Source organism: Heptranchias perlo, chromosome 5 (genome assembly GCF_035084215.1).
Source record: "Heptranchias perlo isolate sHepPer1 chromosome 5, sHepPer1.hap1, whole genome shotgun sequence".
Classification (NCBI taxonomy): Eukaryota; Metazoa; Chordata; class Chondrichthyes; order Hexanchiformes; family Hexanchidae; genus Heptranchias; species Heptranchias perlo.
In genome coordinates, this window is record NC_090329.1 from 129635894 (window position 1) to 129654293 (window position 18400).

General features: G+C 49.0%; 1 protein-coding gene across 4 annotated transcripts in view; it reads right to left on the reverse strand.

Annotated features, from left to right (window-relative positions):
* Positions 1 to 8301: 8301 nt before the first annotated feature.
* LOC137322113 (protein FAM177B-like) overlaps positions 8302 to 18400 on the reverse strand; it is a 37684-nt gene continuing 27585 nt past the window's right edge. For all 4 annotated transcript variants that reach the window (XM_067985208.1, XM_067985209.1, XM_067985211.1 and 1 more), the window contains 2 exons: positions 13230 to 13345; positions 8302 to 9090 (listed from right to left, as the gene is read on the reverse strand). In XM_067985208.1, coding sequence (XP_067841309.1) covers positions 8872 to 9090; positions 13230 to 13345 — 335 coding nt within the window. In that variant the 3' untranslated portion in view covers positions 8302 to 8871. The remainder of the gene's footprint in view (positions 9091 to 13229; positions 13346 to 18400) is intronic.

Here is an 18400-nt window from a genome sequence, read left to right on the forward strand (position 1 = left end):
TATCAGATCAAGCCTGGATGTTGTCCATGCGGGCACGGACTGCTTCAATATCTGAGGGGTTGCGAATGGAACTGAACACTGTGCAATCATCAGCGAACATCCCCATTTCTGATCTTATGATGGAGGGAAGGTCATTGATGAAGCAGCTGAAGATGGTTGGGCCTTGGACACTGCCCTGAGGAACTCCTGCAGTGATGTCCTGGAGCTTTTCAGTTTGGGCCCAGTGAGTTTTATAGCCCCGGGTCCAGCAGTTCATCTAAAAGCCTTTAAGTGAGGAGTAGCAGCATGGAGTGGACTCAGCACTGAATTAAAATCAGATATTTAAATGTCCCATTGCAGATGGTCACATCTCCTGCTCCCCAGCTGCTGGGAAATTTAACATTTCCATTTTATGTGAACTGTCAGACTTACCAAAACATCAAAATCTGCATTTTTTTTGCACAACTTCTCCAAAAAGTGCAAATTTGCAACAGGATGTCCACCCCTGCCCATTAGGACCCCTTGGCCACGGAGGGCTAGTATCAGCCAGAGGTCCCACTTCTGATCAGTGTTAAGTGCACTGTGAGTTTGTGCGTGTGTGGTTAGATATCGGGTGAGGGCAGGATTGGGCTGGATGTCTATTAAAACTGACCATCTAGGCTGACGGGAAGGATTGGCTACTTACACAAGGAACTTGAGTGGCAGTAGTACCTGTGGAGCTGTGTCCCAGCAGGATTTAGTGCTCTCAGGAAAGGAGCAGAGACAACTGGTGGGAAAATACTGAGAAGCAGGTAGCAGAGTGGCACAGTAGGTTTGAACACCAACCTACCTTTGATTTCCCACTCCAGTGTGCCCTGCAGTCTCCAAATGCCGTGGACCATCCTTGACTGAAAGCAGGAAAGGGATCTCGGTCGCTTCATCCCACACCAGTACCAGCCACCAGGAGGAACTCCTGAAAGCAGCATGTCAAATATCGTCAATTTAGCCATGTTGAGCCTGGGAGGTGCATTATATAGTGCTGAGTTTACACATTGAGGCCCAGTCTCCTAACGCCATCCATGTGTGTCAGAGGAGACTCCTGATCCATGGAGAACTTGATGGCACAGCGAGTTGTAAGATTTGCCCTCCCACCTCCCACCTCGTCCTTCCCTATCTCTAACCGCCACCAGCCCTATAATCCTAAGAACATAACATAAGAACATTAGAAATAGGAGCAGGAGTAGGCCACATGGCCCCTCGAGCCTGCTCTGCCATTCAGTAAGATCATGGCTGATCTTCAACCTCAACTCCACTTTCCCGCCCTATCCCCATATCCCTTGATTCCCCGAGATTCCAAAAATCTATCCATCTCAGCCTTGAATATACTCAACAACTGAGCATCCACAGCCCTCTGGGGTAGAGAATTCCAGAGATTCACAACCCTCTGAGTGAAGAAATTCCTCCTCATCTCAGTCTTAAATGGCTGACCCCTTATCCTGCGACTATGCCCCTCGTTCTAGACTCTCCAGCCAGGGGAAACAATCTCTCAGCATCTACCCTGTCAAGCCCCCTCCGAGATCTCTGCGCTCCTCCAATTCTGGCCTCTTGCGCATCCCCGATTTTTATCGCACCACCTTTGGTGCCTTCAGCTGCCTGGGCCCTAAGCTCTGGAATTCCCTCCCTAAACCTCTCCGCCTCTCTACCTCTCTCTCCTCGTTTAAAACGCTCCTTAAAACCTACCTCTTGAACAAGCTTTTGGTCACCTGTCCTAATATATCCTTATGTGGCTCGGAGTCAAATTTTGTTTGATAAATCGCTTCTGTGAAGCGCCTTGGGACGTTTTATTATGTAAAAGGCGCTAAATAAATGTGAGTTGTTGTTGTTGATGTTGTGCGGCTGCTCCCTTACTGGTGCCAACCTGCTCCACAACTGTAAAGGTACAACTGCCCCCTTACTGCAGGTGTGTACCAAACTGCATTAACTATGACAAACCAGGAATAATTTGTGACTACCTCAGTGCCATATAGCTTTACATGAAGAAAAAACAGAACAATTTACCAATTCTTCCACAAGCCATCTTCATGGGAATCTAAATCAGGAATGGGTGATTCCTCCATGGTTCCATGGGAGCTGAAGGAAGCAGCTTACATCAAGGACCAGTCAGCACATAGCAGGAAAAAGGAACAAATCCTCTCAAATACCTCCCCCAATGGATCCTTAAATTTATTGAGTCAGGAGCTACCAGGCTCAATCCCTGGTGTTTGCTGAGTGTCCGCATGGATGGTGGAAATGGCTCCAAACCTCCCCTACTCCCCACCATCCCCCCCCCCCACCGCGCTTAGGAGGGGCAAATTGTCCATGGTGCCACTACTCAGTGTTATGCAGTGCCTCTTCTTGGACATTGAGGTGTGTGTGGACGTAGAATGAGAAGATTAACAATAGCATTGATGCCCTTGTAGTTGAATAGCCCGCTGTCACTTATCAAGGCTTACACTTGAATAACATCAGATTGGGAAGGTGTAGAGGACGGCGACCAACACTTGTGGAGCTGTACCTGAAGTGAGGAGTCAGCACCTTAGGGAAGGGAGGGGAATCGGTGGGTGGAGGTAAATAACCACAAACGGAATCAGACATTTTTGTAAATTAATTTAAATGTGCATAGAAGCAAGGCTAAGCAGCTGTTTCAGTGCTCACTCCACCATTACAGTGACCAAGAATTGTAGCCTCTTTGAAACTGCTATTGAGCAAAGCTTTAACTAAATTTCAGGTTCCTGCGAAGGTGAAGGGGGATAGATGCAGCATGAGTGCTGCCGATTTATACTTCACTCGCTGTACGCACTGAGTGCTGCAGGTGCCTCTGAGTCAGTAGCACTACTGGGCATGTCAAGGGGAGGTGGATAGACTCTCTCTTGTTGGAGATGGTCATTGCCTGGCACTTGTATGGCGCAAATGTTACTTGCCACTTATGAGCCCAAGCCTGGATGTTGTCCAGGTCTTGCTGCATGCGGGCTCGGACTGCTTCATTATCTGAGGGGTTGCGAATGGAACTGAACACTGTGCAATCATCAGCGAACATTCCCATTTCTGACCTTATGATGGAGGGAAGATCATTGATGAAGCAGCTGAAGATGGTTGGGCCTCGGACACTGCCCTGAGGAACTCCTGCAGCAATGTCCTGGGGCTGAGATGATTGGCCTCCAACAACCACTACCATCTTCCTTTGTGCTAGGTATGACTCCAGCCAATGGAGAGTTTTCCCCGATTCCTATTGACTTCAATTTTACTAGGGCTCCTAGGTGCCACACTCAGTCAAATATTTAAAAATCATCACAATTTACAGAAACATTATGGAGCTCTGCCCAAATATACTGTTACAGGGAAACCTTGCGGTGTATTGTCTTTCAGACATTGTATTGTTACTAAACCATGGCTGCAGCCCTCAATATGGCTGTGAGATGGATTATGGGGAAAGAACTGCAGGGTGGGAGCTTTCTGGCTTATGTCACTGAGCAGCCCACAGAGGGAGTTAGCCTCCCATATATTTACCAAACCTGGATCAAGGGGTTGATGACAAGTAAAGTCTGGCACACAGCACTGGACATGCATGTCTAAAATATCAACCTGTCTGGCACGTTGCAAATTATCCTGCAAAGATCCTTCCACCATGCTGAAAGTGGATATCAGTCATACTGCTGATGAGGAAACTGCTGGGAGCTGTTACCTGGAGGCCAGATATATATCCAGAGCTTGGTACCTACCAGAGAAGTAAGCAGCTACTGCCGAAGCTCTCCAGCTCCAAATGATGGAACCACCGTTGGAAGGAGTATGGTGTGTGTCCATACCCTGGTCACGAGGATGGTGGCAGTGCTACTTACCACGATGCACATGTGGAGCTCCTTTTTTATTCGTTCATTGGATGTGGGCATCGCTGGCAATGCCGACATTTATTGCCCATCCCTAATTGCCCTTGAGAAGGTGGTGGTGAGCCGCCTTCCTGAACCGCTGCCGTCCGTGTGGTGAAGGTTCTCCCACAGTGCTGTTAGGAAGGGAGTTTCAGGATTTTGACTCAGCGACAATGAAGGAACGGCGATATATTTCCAAGTCGGGATGGTGTGTGACTTGGAGGGGAACGTGCAGGTAGATTTGTTCCCATGTGCCTTCTGCCCTTGTCCTTCTAGGTGGTAGAGGTCGCGGGTTTGGGAGGTGCTGTCGAAGAAGCCTTGGTGAGTTGCTGCAGTGCATCCTGTGGATGGTACACACTGCAGCCACGGTGCGCCGGTGATGAAGGGAGTGAATGTTTAGGGTGGTGAATGAGGTGCCGATCAAGCGGGCTGCTTTGTCCTGGATGATGTCGAGCTTCTTGAGTGTTGTTGCAGCTGCATTCATCCAGGCAAGTGGAGAGTATTCCATCACACTTCTGACTTGTGCCTTGTAGATGGTGGAAAGGATTTGGGGAGTCAGGTGGTGAGTCACTCACCGCAGAATACCCAGCCTCTGACCTGCTCTTGTAGCCACACTATTTACATGGCTGGTCCAGTTAAGTTTCTGGTCAATGGTGACTCCCGGGATGTTGATGGTGGGGGATTCGGCGATGGTAATGCCGTTGAATGTCAAGGGGAAGTGGTTAGATTTACTCGTCTGGCACGAATGTTACTTGCCACTTATCAGCCCAAGCCTGGATGTTGTCCAGGTCTTGCTGCACGCGGGCTCGGACTGCTTCATTATCTGAGGGGTTGCGAATGGAACTGAACACTGTGCAGTCATCAGCAAACATCCCCATTTCTGACCTTATGATGGAGGGGAGGTCATTGATAAAGCAGCTGAAGATAGTTGGGCCTAGGACACTGCCCTGAGGAACTCCTGCAGCAATGCCCTGGGACTGAGATGATTGGCCTCCAACAACCACTACCATCTTCCTTTGTGCTAGGTATGACTCCAGCCACTGGAGAGTTTTCCGCCTGATTCCCATTGACTTCAATTTTACTCGGGCTCCTTGGTGCCACACTCGGTCAAATGCTGCCTTGATGTCAAGGGCAGTCACTCTCACCTCACCTCCTGTTAACTGCTGTCAGTCTAGCAAGTTGCCTAATGACCAACTAGTAAGATAAGTGGGTTATAAAATTTTACAGCACAGGAGCCCATTCAGCCCATTGTACCTCTATTGACTCTCTGAAAAAGTTATCCATGTAATCCCATTCCCTTTTATATTTTTATTTTTCAAATATTTATCCACTTCCTTTTTAAAAGCGATTATGGATTCTGCTTCCATCACTGTAGCTGGTCGGGTATTCCATGTCCTAATTACCTACTGCATAAAAAATAAATTCGCCTAGCCTCCCCTTTGTTCTTTTTGGGATTGAGATGGCTCGAAGATGGATGATTGGAACCAAGTCTACCCTTCACGGCAGATTTGGTAATCTAGTACCTGAGCCAGGCAACACCAAAGTACTTTTGTCAAGTGTCAAGGCACTTTTGGTAACCAACCTGGCACAGAAATGGGATCTGGAGAGGTGGACCTGTCCCTGGAGACTGGGATTCTTCCCATTCAGTTCCAGATAACCCTACATGCCGGTGTCCTAATGGGTAGGGTGTTCCTGGTTGGACAAGCAGTGGGATGCTTACCAGGGCTCCACTGGTATGCTGCATGATTTTAACTGGTTAAATTCCACCAGTACCCTGTGCGCACTTGGCTTTTGCCAACCTATGCCTGAGCTCTGTGGACTTAGGTAGCGTGATATGTCCTTACAAGAGTACAGTGTGTGTGCACTCCAAATCAGGCAAACAGAAACTCTTATCCGTATGGAATTCTCAATAGTTTGGGGTTGGGTTTCCAATCAGGTCAGACACCCGGCTGACTGAAAAACAGAATGAATATAGGTGCCAGGGCATCTCAAGTAATTTCTGAAAAGATCTGCTGGGTAGCTGGTCTGCGAGCTCACATAATCCTTCAGTAGGTAACTTCACAATACAGTGTATAACTGAGTACAGACCAGCCTCGCCCCAAGTTCAATCTCTTCGCTGATCTCAGCTGCACAACGCATGATCATTACGGATGAAATAAGAATATAAGAAATAGGAGCAGGAGTAGGCCATATAGCCCCTCAAGCCTGGTCCGCCATTCAATCAGGTCATGGCTGATCTTCGACCTCAACTCCACTTTCCCACCCGATCCCCATATCCTTTGATTCCCCTAGAGTCCAAAAATCTATCAATCTCAGTCTTGAATATACTCAACGACTGAGATCCACAGCCCTCTGGGGTAGAGAATTCCAAAGATTCACCACCCTCTGAGTGAAAAAGATTCCTCCTCATCTCAGTCCTAAATGGCCGACCCCTTATCCTGAGACTATGCCCCTAGTTCTAAACTCTTCAGCCAGGGGAAACAATCTCTCAGCATCTACCGTCAAGCCCCCTCAGAATTTTTTTTTATTCGTTCATGGGATGTGGGCATCGCTGGCGAGGCCAGCATTTATTGCCCATCCCTAATTGCCCTTGAGAAGGTGGTGGTGAGCCGCCTTCTTGAACCGCTGCAGTCCATGTGGTGAAGGTTCTCCCACAGTGCTGTTAGGAAGGGAGTTTCAGGATTTTGACTCAGCGACAATGAAGGAACGGCGATATATTTCCAAGTCGGGATGGTGTGTGACTTGGAGGGGAACGTGCAGGTAGATTTGTTCCCATGTGCCTTCTGCCCTTGTCCTTCTAGGTGGTAGAGGTCGCGGGTTTGGGAGGTGCTGTCGAAGAAGCCTTGGCGAGTTGCTGCAGTGCATCCTGTGGATGGTGCACACTGCAGCCACTGTACGCCGGTGATGAAGGGAGTGAATGTTTAGGGTGGTGAATGAGGTGCCGATCAAGCGGGCTGCTTTGTCCTGGATGATGTCGAGCTTCTTGAGTGTTGTTGCAGCTGCATTCATCCAGGCAAGTGGAGAGTATTCCATCACACTCCTGACTTGTGCCTTGTAGATGGTGGAAAGGCTTTGGGGAGTAAGGAGGTGAGACACTCGCCGCAGAACACCCAGCCTCTGACCTGCTCTCGTAGCCACAGTATTTATATGGCTGGTCAAGTTAAGTTTCTGGTCAATGGTGACCCCCAGGATGTTGATGGTGGGGGATTCGGCGATGGTAATGCCGTTGAATGTCATGGGGAGGTGATTAGACTCTCTTGTTGGAGATGGTCATTGCCTGGCACTTGTCTGTTACTTGCCACTTATCAGCCCAAGCCTGGATGTTATCCAGGTCTTGCTGCATGCGGGCACGGACTGCTTCATTATCTGAGGGGTTGAGAATGGTGCAATCATCAGCGAACATCCCCATTTCTGACCTATTCTGACAATTTGGCTAGAGACGCGGCTTGTTCTGGAGAACAAGTCTTCAGCACTACAGCCGGGACATTGTCGGGGCCCATAACCTTTGTTGTATTCAGTGCACTCAGCTGTTTCTTGATATCACGTGGAGTGAATCAAATTGGCTGAAGACTGGCTTCTGTGATGGTGAGGATATCGGGAGGAGGCCGAGATGGATCATCCACTCAGCACTGCTGGCTGAAGATGGTGGCAAATGCTTCAGCCTTGTCTTTTGCACTCACGTGCTGGTCTCCACCATCATTGAGGATGGGGATATTCACAGAGCCTTCTCCTCCCGTTAGTTGTTTAATAGTCCACCACCATTCACGACTGGATGTGGTGTTGGACATTGAAGTCCCCCACCCAGAGTACATTCTGTGCCCTTGCTACCCTCAGTGCTTCTCAACATGGAGGAGGACTGATTCATCAGCAGGAGGTCTCCTTACCCATGTTTGACCTGATGCCATGAGATCCGGAGTCAATGTTGAGGACTCCCAGGGCCACTCCCTCCTGACTGTATATCACTGTACCGCCACCTCTGGTGGGTCTGTCCTGCCGGTGGGACAGGACATACAGGACATACATAGGGATGGTGATGGAAGAGTCTGGGACGTTGGCTGAAAGGTATGATTCTGTGAGTATGGCTATGTCAGGCTGTTGCCTGACTAGTCTGTGGGACAGCTCTCCCAATTTTGGCACAAGTCCCCAGATGTTAGTGAGGAGGACTTTGCAGGGCCGACTGGGCTTGGTTTGCCTTTGTCGTGTCCGGTGCCTAGTGGTCCGTCCGGTTTTATGACTTTTTTAGCGAGATTTTACAACTGAGTGGCTTGCTCGGCCATTTCAGAGGGCAATTAAGAATCAACCACTTTGCTGTGGGTCTGGAGTCACATACAGGCCAGACCGGGTAAGGACGGCAGGTTTCTTTCCCTAAAGGGCATTAGTGAACCAGATGGGTTTTTACGACAATCCGGTAGTTTCATGGCCACCATTACTGATACTAGTATTTTTAATTCCAGATTTTATTTAATTAATTGAATTTAAATTCCCCAACTGCCGTGGCAGGATTTGAACTCATGACTCTGGATTATTAGTCCAGTAACATAACCACTATGCTACCCTCAGAATCTTATATGTTTCAATGAGATCACCTCTCATTCTTCTAAACTCCGGAGAGTTATAGGCCCAATCTATTTACAGGGCTTCAGCACCTCTGGGCTGGGGAGGAGGGCCAAAAAAGTCAGAGAGAGTTTCCACTCCTGATCCATGTCCTGTGACTCAGTGCACTGTGGACATCAAGTAAGGTCAGGGTCGAGCTTGGTTGTGATACCCTCCACAGTTTAACAGCCTGCTGTTGTTGACTGTTGGACTCAGACATGAAGAAGAGCTATGAGATATTGGAGGATGGTTGTCATCTGTGGAACTAAACCCTGCACCCTCAGGAGTGGAGGGGAGAAAACAAGTGGGGAGCTTTCAGTCTCTGTGTATGTCTTCATCGAAACCCCTTCTGAAACACTTCAACTAAACTGTTACTTAGTCTGTTAAGGAAGGGTGTGGTTGGTCAGTGACTGGGCCATTAGTTGGTGTCCACCTTTGTCTGGTCAGTATCAGCATTGTCTTCCACTGCTTCATTGACGTACGATACTGTGTGCTTGCACTCAGCCCTGCTGCCAACTCCTGACCTCTCCACCATGTTTAAAGTCCCATATACAGAATTCTGGAGTGGGAGATGCTGTTTCTCATTCATTTCCATCTCCTCCATGACTGTGATTTCTTCACCATCGTCGTCTCCTTCCTAGAAGTAAAGAGCAGCAACACCTTCAATTTTAAACTGAAAAACTCTGCATTACTTTTCTTGCTAATATTCCGACCTCCTTCCCTGCCTCTGCCCTCCTCCTCCTCTCTCCCTTCCCTTCCTTCCCTCTTCCTCCTCCTCTCTCCCTTCCCTTCCTCCTCCTATAAGACCATAAGAGATAGGAGCAGGAGTAGGCCATTCGGCCCTTCGAGCCTGCTCCGCCTTTTAATGAGATCATGGCTGATCTGATTTTTACCTCAACTCCACTTTCCCACCTTTTCCCCATATCCTTTGACTCCCTTGCTGATCAAAAATTTGTCTAACTCAGCCTTGAATGTATTCAATGACTCAGCCTCCACAGCTTTTGGGGTAAAGAATTCCAAAGATTCACGACCCTCTGGGAGAAGAAATTCCTCCTCATTTCCGTCTTAAACGGGCGACCCCTTATTCTGAGACTCTGCCCCCTAGTTTTAGATTCCCCCATGAGGGGTAACATCCTCTCAACATCTACCCTATCGAGTCCCCTCAGAATCCTGTATGTTTCAATAAGATCTCCTCTCATTCTTCTAAACTCCAATGAGTACAGACCCAACCTGTTCAATCTTTCCTCATAAGACAACCCTCCCATACCCGGAATCAACCTAGTGAACCTTCTCTGAACTGCCTCCAATGCAAGTATGTCCTTCCTTAAATAAGGGCACCAGAACTGTACGCAGTACTCCAGGTGTGGTCTCACCAGCATCCTGCACAGTTGTAGCATGACTTCCCTGCTTTTATACTCCATCCCCCTAGAAATAAAGGCCAATATTCCATTTGCCTTCCAGATTACTCGCTGCACCTGTATGTTGACTTTTTGAGTTTCATGTACGAGGACACCCAGATCCCTCTGTAGCGCAGCATTTTGTAGTATTTCTCCATTCAAATAATATTTTGCTTTTTTATTTTTCCTCCCAAAGTGGATGACTTCACATTTTCCCACATTATATTCCATCTGCCAAATTTTTTCCCATTCACTTAACCTGTCAATATCCCTTTGCAGACACTTTGTGTCCTCATTGCAACTTGCTTTTCCACCTATCTTTGTATCATCAGCAAATTTGGCCACAAGACACTCTGTTCCTTCATCCAAGTCACTGATATATATTGTAAATAGTTGAGGCCCCAGCACTGAGCCCTGCGGCATCCCACTAGTTACAGATTGACATTTTGAAAATGACCCTTTTATCCCGACTCTTTGTTTTCTGTCAGTTAGCCAATCCTCTATTCATGCCAGTATATTACCCCCAACACCATGAGCTCTTATCTTGTGCAGTAATCTTTTATGTGGCACCTTACTGAATGCCTTTTGGAAATCCCAATATACTGCATCCATTGGTTCCCCTTTATCCATCCTGCCCGTTACTTCCTCAAAGAACTCTAATAAATTTGTCAGACACGATTTCCCCTTCATAAAACCACATTGACTCTCCTTGATTGTACTATGAGTCTCCAAATGTCCTGCTACTACTTCCTTAATAATGGATTCTAGCATTTTCTCAATGACAGATGTTAGGCTAACTGGTCTATAATTACCTGCTTTCTGTCTCACTCCCTTCTTGAATAGGGGTGTTACATTTGCGGTTTTCCAATCCGCTGGGACCTTTCCAGAATCGAGTGAATTCTGGAAGGTTACAACCAATGCACCCACTACCTCTGTAGCCACTTCCTTTAAGACCCTGGGATGCAAGCCATCAGGTCCGGGGGACTTGTCAGCCTTTAGACCCATTAGTTTACCAAGTACTTTTTCTCGACTGATAGTGATTGTTTTTAGTTCCTCCCTCCCCTTCGCCCCTTGATTTTCTACTATTATTGGTATATTATTAGTGTCTTCTACTGTGAAGACAAAATATCTGTTCAATTCCTCTGCTATTTCCTTGTTTTCCATTATTATTTCCCCAGTCTCATCCTCTCAGGGACCAGTGTTTACTTTAGCTACCCTCTTCCTTTTTATATACTTGTAGAAGCTTTTACTGTTAGTTTTTATATTTCTTGCTAGTTTACTCTCATAATTTATTTTCCTCCTCCTCTCTCCCTTCCTCCTCCTCCTCCTCTCTCCCTTCTCTTCCTCCTCTCTTCCTTCCCTTCCTCATCCTCCTCTCTCCCTTCCCTTCCTCATCCTCTCTTCCTTACCTGCCCTCCCCCTCCCCCTCTCTCCCTTCCCTGCCCTCCCCCTCCTCCTCCTGTCTCCCTTCCCTGCCCTCCCCCTCCTCCTCTCTCCCTTCCCTGCCCTCCCCCTCCTCCTCTCTCCCTTCCCTGCCCTCCCCCTCCTCCTCCTCCTCCTCTCTCTTCCCTGCCCTCCCCCTCCTCCTCCTCTCTCCCTTCCCTTCCCTGCCCTCCCCCTCCTCCTCTCTCCCTTCCCTGCCCTCCCCCTCCTCCTCTCTCCCTTCCCTGCCCTCCCCCTCCTCCTCCTCTCTCCCTTCCCTGCCCTCCCCCTCCTCCTCCTCCTCCTCCTCCTCCTCTCTCCCTTCCCTGCTCTCCCCCTCCTCCTCCTCCTCTCTCCCTTCCCTGCTCTCCCCCTCCTCCTCCTCCTCTCTCCCTTCCCTGCTCTCCCCCTCCTCCTCCTCCTCTCTCCCTTCCCTCCCCCTCCTCTTCCTCTCTCCCTTCCCTGCCCTCCCCCTCCTCCTCTCTCCCTTCCCTGCCCTCCCCCTCCTCCTCTCTCCCTTCCCTGCCCTCCCCCTCCTCTCTCCCTTCCCTGCCCTCCCCCTCCTCCTCCTCCTCCTCCTCTCTCCCTTCCCTGCTCTCCCCCTCCTCCTCCTCTCTCCCTTCCCTGCTCTCCCCCTCCTCCTCCTCCTCTCTCCCTTCCCTGCTCTCCCCCTCCTCCTCCTCCTCTCTCCCTTCCCTGCTCTCCCCCTCCTCCTCCTCCTCTCTCCCTTCCCTGCTCTCCCCCTCCTCCTCCTCCTCTCTCCCTTCCCTGCCCTCCCCCTCCTCTTCCTCTCTCCCTTCCCTGCCCTCCCCCTCCTCCTCCTCTCTCCCTTCCCTGCCCTCCCCCTCCTCTTCCTCTTCCTCTCTCCCTTCCCTGCCCTCCCCCTCCTCCTCTCTCCCTTCCCTGCCCTCCCCTTCCTCCTCCTCCTCTCTCTCCCTGCTCTCCCCCTCCTCCTCCTCTCTCTCCCTGCTCTCCCCCTCCTCCTCCTCTCTCCCTTCCCTGCCCTCCCCCTCCTCTTCCTCTCTCCCTTCCCTGCCCTCCCCCTCCTCCTCTCTCCCTTCCCTGCCCTCCCCCTCCTCCTCCTCTCTCTCCCTGCTCTCCCCCTCCTCCTCCTCTCTCCCTGCTCTTGTTTTGGTCATTCATCTTACTGATGTTTTGGACCTTGCTGCATGCAAATTGGCTACAGCGTTTGCCTACAATCACTGCACTTCAAAAGTAATTCATTGTATGTGGAGCACTTTGAGATGATTTGCTGTGTTAAAGTGTGGTATAAGTGCAGGTATTAGTGTAAAATGTTTGAAATGATTATTTAATACATATACTGATATACAATTATCAATAGGGTATCAGTAATTATTTAATAAAAATAACCTATTGATAATTGTATATCAGTATTTGTATTAAATAATTACTGATACCTATTGATAATTGTATATCAGTATTTGTATTAAATAATTACTGATAACCTATTGATAATTGTATATCAGTATTTGTATTAAATAATTACTGATAACCTATTGATAATTGTATATCAGTATTTGTATTAAATAATTACTGATATACAATTATCAATAGGTTATCAGTAATTATTTAATACAAATACTGATGTACAATTATCAATAGGTTATCAGTAATTATTTAATACAAATACTGATATACAATTATCAATAGGTTATCAGTAATTATTTAATACAAATACTGATATACAATTATCAATAGGTTATTTGTATTAAATAATTACTGATAACCTATTGATAATTGTATATCAGTATTTGTATTAAATCATTTGAGACAGTCTATTGACAACCTGTTGATAATTGTGTATCAATGTGAAATGGTTTGTCAATAGCCTATTGCTAACTGTACATGGGAATTAGTATAATATATTCGAGGCAGTCTATCGATAACCTAATAATTGCACCTTGTTTAAATAATGATAGACAATGAAACCCACAACCTGGTGATTCGAGGTGGCCTGCTCTTGAACACTGTAGTATTCATCTACTGCATACTGGTACTTGGCTGATGTCAGTCCGAACAGGTCGGCCAGTTTCTCTCCAAGAAAATCACAGGCTAGGAGAAAGGAAATGACAAAATGTCATAGAAATACAAGTCACAGTGCTAGCCTCTCACTGCTGTCAGTTAAAACAAAACACAGAAAAGGAAGATCCCAGATTCAATCCCCAGTCTAAGCTGAGTTAGCTGATGGCCTCCTCCTGTGCTGTAAACATCGATGGTGCTATACTTTGAGAAGTATTCAGTACAGCTGTTGGAGTCACGACGACACTGACATAACTGTCACTGAAGGTGGTTTGAAAAGTCCCAACCGTCTTGTAGCGGCTGTTTTTTTCCCGCTGTGTGGCTTATGCATGGAACAGAGTGTACATCTCCTTTAACGCCACACATTCAGAGACTGGAATTAATCAGCTGATCTAAGAGGAATGCCAGGCTGGAGAAAACCCAAGCAGTGACTCCATCATTTGGCTGCTGCTCTCTGAGTTTGTACAGCTGTTCTCTTGATACCTTCATGTTCTGTGATAGAACCATAGAGATCTACAGCACAGAAGGAGGCCATTCAGCCCATCGTGTCTGTGCCAGCTCTGCTAGAGCAATCCAAAACTAATCCCACTGCTCTGTTCTCTTCTGATACCTGGTATTCCAAATCACGAGGGAAGCTGCTGTTCAGAGTATTATTTATTGAGAACCTGTCTGCAGTTCATGCAATTAAGAATCAAACGTAGTGCAGCCTGTTTTGTAACAGCCTGTCATTCCAATTATCTCTGAATCTCCAAACTCCACAAGATGTGCTTTTGAGACACGCTCCCTTGCTTTTCTTATTTCGAGACTCGACTAATGAAGCACCCAAACAAACTCCAATTTGTCCAAACCACCACCACCTGCAATAGGTCTCATTAAACTATCACCCAAGGTTTTTGATCTCCACTCTCTCCCAATCCACTGAACTGGAAATCCTTGTCCTGACAGACAAATCCTCCCCCCCAGCCCCTCCAACCCCCAACCCCAATCTCACTCCAGCTCAGCGCGGCAACCTCCTCCAATTCCACATCCCAGCCCGCATCCGAAGGGCCTCCAACTCTGGACTTCTGTGCTTTTCCTGTCCTGGTCTTCCTCGCTTGAAGTTTCAACAAACTTGACTCTCGAACTCCACTGCTGCCCCCCACGAAACCACTTCACCTGAGTACATCTTTTCCACCTTTAAAAACCTGCTCAAGCTTACCTGGGCCTTCAACCAACTCCCCGAAATCTTTTGCCACTCAATTGTCTCTCCAAATGATTAATTGTTCAGTACATCTTTCTCCAAAAACATCCGCCGCTCACTCCATATCTCCCCGAAAAACATCCCCCGCTCTGTCCATCTCTCCCCTAAAACATCCATCGGTCCCCTAAAACATCTCCCGCTCAGTCCATCTCTCCCCTAAAACATCCATCACTCAGTCCATCTCTCTCCTAAAACATCCCCCGCTCAGTCCATCTCTCCCCTAAAACATCCATCACTCAGTCCATCTCTCCCCTAAAACATCCCCCGCTCAGTCCATCTCTATCCTAAAACATCCCCCGCTCAGTCCATCTCTCCCCTAAAACATCCCCCGCTCAGTCCATCTCTCTCCTAAAACATCTCCCGCTCAGTCCATCTCTCCACTAAAACATCTCCCGCTCAGTCCATCTCTCTCCTAAAACATCCCCCGCTCAGACCATCTCTCTCCTAAAACATCCATCACTCAGTCCATCTCTCCCCTAAAACATCTCCCGCTCAGTCCATCTCTCCCCTAAAACATCCCTCCATGAAAACACCCCCCACTCAGCCCACCCCCCACTCAGCCCACCCATCCCCTAAAATATCCCCCGCTCAGTCCATCTCTCTCCTAAAACATTCATCACTCAGTCCATCTCTCCCCTAAAACATCCCCCGCTCAGTCCATCTCTCTCCTAAAACATTCATCACTCAGTCCATCTCTCCCCTAAAACATCCCCCGCTCAGTCCATCTCTCTCCTAAAACATTCATCACTCAGTCCATCTCTCCCCTAAAACATCCCCCGCTCAGTCCATCTCTCCCCTAAAACATCCCCCGCTCAGTCCATCTCTCTCCTAAAACATCCCCCGCTCAGTCCATCTCTCCCCTAAAACATCCCCCGCTCAGTCCATCTCTCCCCTAAAACATCCCCCGCTCAGTCCATCTCTCCACTAAAACATCCCCCGCTCAGTCCATCTCTCCCCTAAAACATCCCCCGCTCAGTCCATCTCTCTCCTAAAACTTCCCGCTCAGTCCATCTCTCCCCTAAAACATCCCCCGCTCAGTCCATCTCTCTCCTAAAACATCCCCCGCTCAGTCCATCTCTCTCCTAAAACATCTCCCGCTCAGTCCATCTCTCTCCTAAAACATCCCGCTCAGTCCATCTCTCTCCTAAAACATCCCGCTCAGTCCATCTCTCTCCTAAAACATCTCCCGCTCAGTCCATCTCTCTCCTAAAACATCCCCCGCTCAGTCCATCTCTCCACTAAAACATCCATCACTCAGTCCATCTCTCTCCTAAAACATCCCCCGCTCAGTCCATCTCTCCCCTAAAACATCCCCCGCTCAGTCCATCTCTCTCCTAAAACATCCCCCGCTCAGTCCATCTCTCCCCTAAAACATCCCCCGCTCAGTCCATCTCTCCCCTAAAACATCCCCCGCTCAGTCCATCTCTCTCCTAAAACATCCCCCGCTCAGTCCATCTCTCCCCTAAAACATCCATCACTCAGTCCATCTCTCTCCTAAAACATCCCCCGCTCAGTCCATCTCTCCCCTAAAACATCCCCCGCTCAGTCCATCTCTCCCCTAAAACATCCCCCGCTCAGTCCATCTCTCCCCTAAAACATCCCCCGCTCAGTCCATCTCTCCCCTAAAACATCCCCCGCTCAGTCCATCTCTCTCCTAAAACATCCCCCGCTCAGTCCATCTCTCCCCTAAAACATCTCCCGCTCAGTCCATCTCTCCACTAAAACATCCCCCGCTCAGTCCATCTCTCTCCTAAAACATCCCCCGCTCAGTCCATCTCTCTCCTAAAACATCCCCCGCTCAGTCCATCTCTCCCCTAAAACATCCCCCGCTCAGTCCATCTCTCCACTAAAACATCCATCACTCAGTCCATCTCTCTCCAAAAACATCCCCCCGCTCAGTCCATCTCTCCCCTAAAACATCCCCCGCTCAGTCCATCTCTCCACTAAAACATCCATCACTCAGTCCATCTCTCTCCTAAAACATCCCCCGCTCAGTCCATCTCTCCCCTAAAACATCCCCCGCTCAGTCCATCTCTCTCCTAAAACATCTCCCGCTCAGTCCATCTCTCCCCTAAAACATCCCCCGCTCAGTCCATCTCTCTCCTAAAACATCCCCCGCTCAGTCCATCTCTCTCCTAAAACATCCCCCGCTCAGTCCATCTCTCTCCTAAAACATCCCCCGCTCAGTCCATCTCTCCCCTAAAACATCCCCCGCTCAGTCCATCTCTCCCCTAAAACATCCCCCGCTCAGTCCATCTCTCCCCTAAAACATCCCCCGCTCAGTCCATCTCTCTCCTAAAACATCCCCCGCTCAGTCCATCTCTCTCCTAAAACATCCCCCGCTCAGTCCATCTCTCCCCTAAAACATCCCCCGCTCAGTCCATCTCTCCCCTAAAACATCCCCCGCTCAGTCCATCTCTCCCCTAAAACATCCCCCGCTCAGTCCATCTCTCTCCTAAAACATCCCCCGCTCAGTCCATCTCTCTCCTAAAACATCCCCCGCTCAGTCCATCTCTCTCCTAAAACATCCCCCGCTCAGTCCATCTCTCCCCTAAAACATCCCCCGCTCAGTCCATCTCTCCCCTAAAACATCCCCCGCTCAGTCCATCTCTCGCCGAAAACATCCCCCGCTCAGTCCATCTCTCCCCTAAAACATCCCCCGCTCAGTCCATCTCTCCCCTAAAACATCCCCCGCTCAGTCCATCTCTCCCCTAAAACATCCCCCGCTCAGTCCATCTCTCGCCTAAAACATCCCCCGCTCAGTCCATCTCTCCCCTAAAACATCCCCCGCTCAGTCCATCTCTCTCCTAAAACATCCCCCGCTCAGTCCATCTCTCTCCTAAAACATCCCCCGCTCAGTCCATCTCTCCACTAAAACATCCCCCGCTCAGTCCATCTCTCTCCTAAAACATCCATCACTCAGTCCATCTCTCCCCTAAAACATCCCCCGCTCAGTCCATCTCTCTCCTAAAACATCCCCCGCTCAGTCCATCTCTCTCCTAAAACATCCATCACTCAGTCCATCTCTCTCCTAAAACATCCCCCGCTCAGTCCATCTCTCTCCTAAAACATCCCCCGCTCAGTCCATCTCTCTCCTAAAACATCCCCCGCTCAGTCCATCTCTCCCCTAAAACATCCCCCGCTCAGTCCATCTCTCTCCTAAAACATCCCCCGCTCAGTCCATCTCTCTCCTAAAACATCCCCCGCTCAGTCCATCTCTCTCCTAAAACATCCCCCGCTCAGTCCATCTCTCTCCTAAAACATCCCCCGCTCAGTCCATCTCTCCCCTAAAACATCCCCCGCTCAGTCCATCTCTCCCCTAAAACATCCCCCGCTCAGTCCATCTCTCCCCTAAAACATCCCCCGCTCAGTCCATCTCTCTCCTAAAACATCCCCCGCTCAGTCCATCTCTCTCCTAAAACATCCCCCGCTCAGTCCATCCATCACTCAGTCCATCTCTCCCCTAAAACATCCCCCCGCTCAGTCCATCTCTCTCCTAAAACATCCCCCGCTCAGTCCATCTCTCCCCTAAAACATCCCCCGCTCAGTCCATCTCTCTCCTAAAACATCCCCCGCTCAGTCCATCTCTCCCCTAAAACATCCCCCGCTCAGTCCATCTCTCCCCTAAAACATCCCCCGCTCAGTCCATCTCTCCCCTGAAACATCCCCCGCTCAGTCCATCTCTCTCCTAAAACATCCCCCGCTCAGTCCATCTCTCCCCTAAAACATCCCCCGCTCAGTCCATCTCTCTCCTAAAACATCCCCCGCTCAGTCCATCTCTCTCCTAAAACATCCATCACTCAGTCCATCTCTCTCCTAAAACATCCCCCGCTCAGTCCATCTCTCTC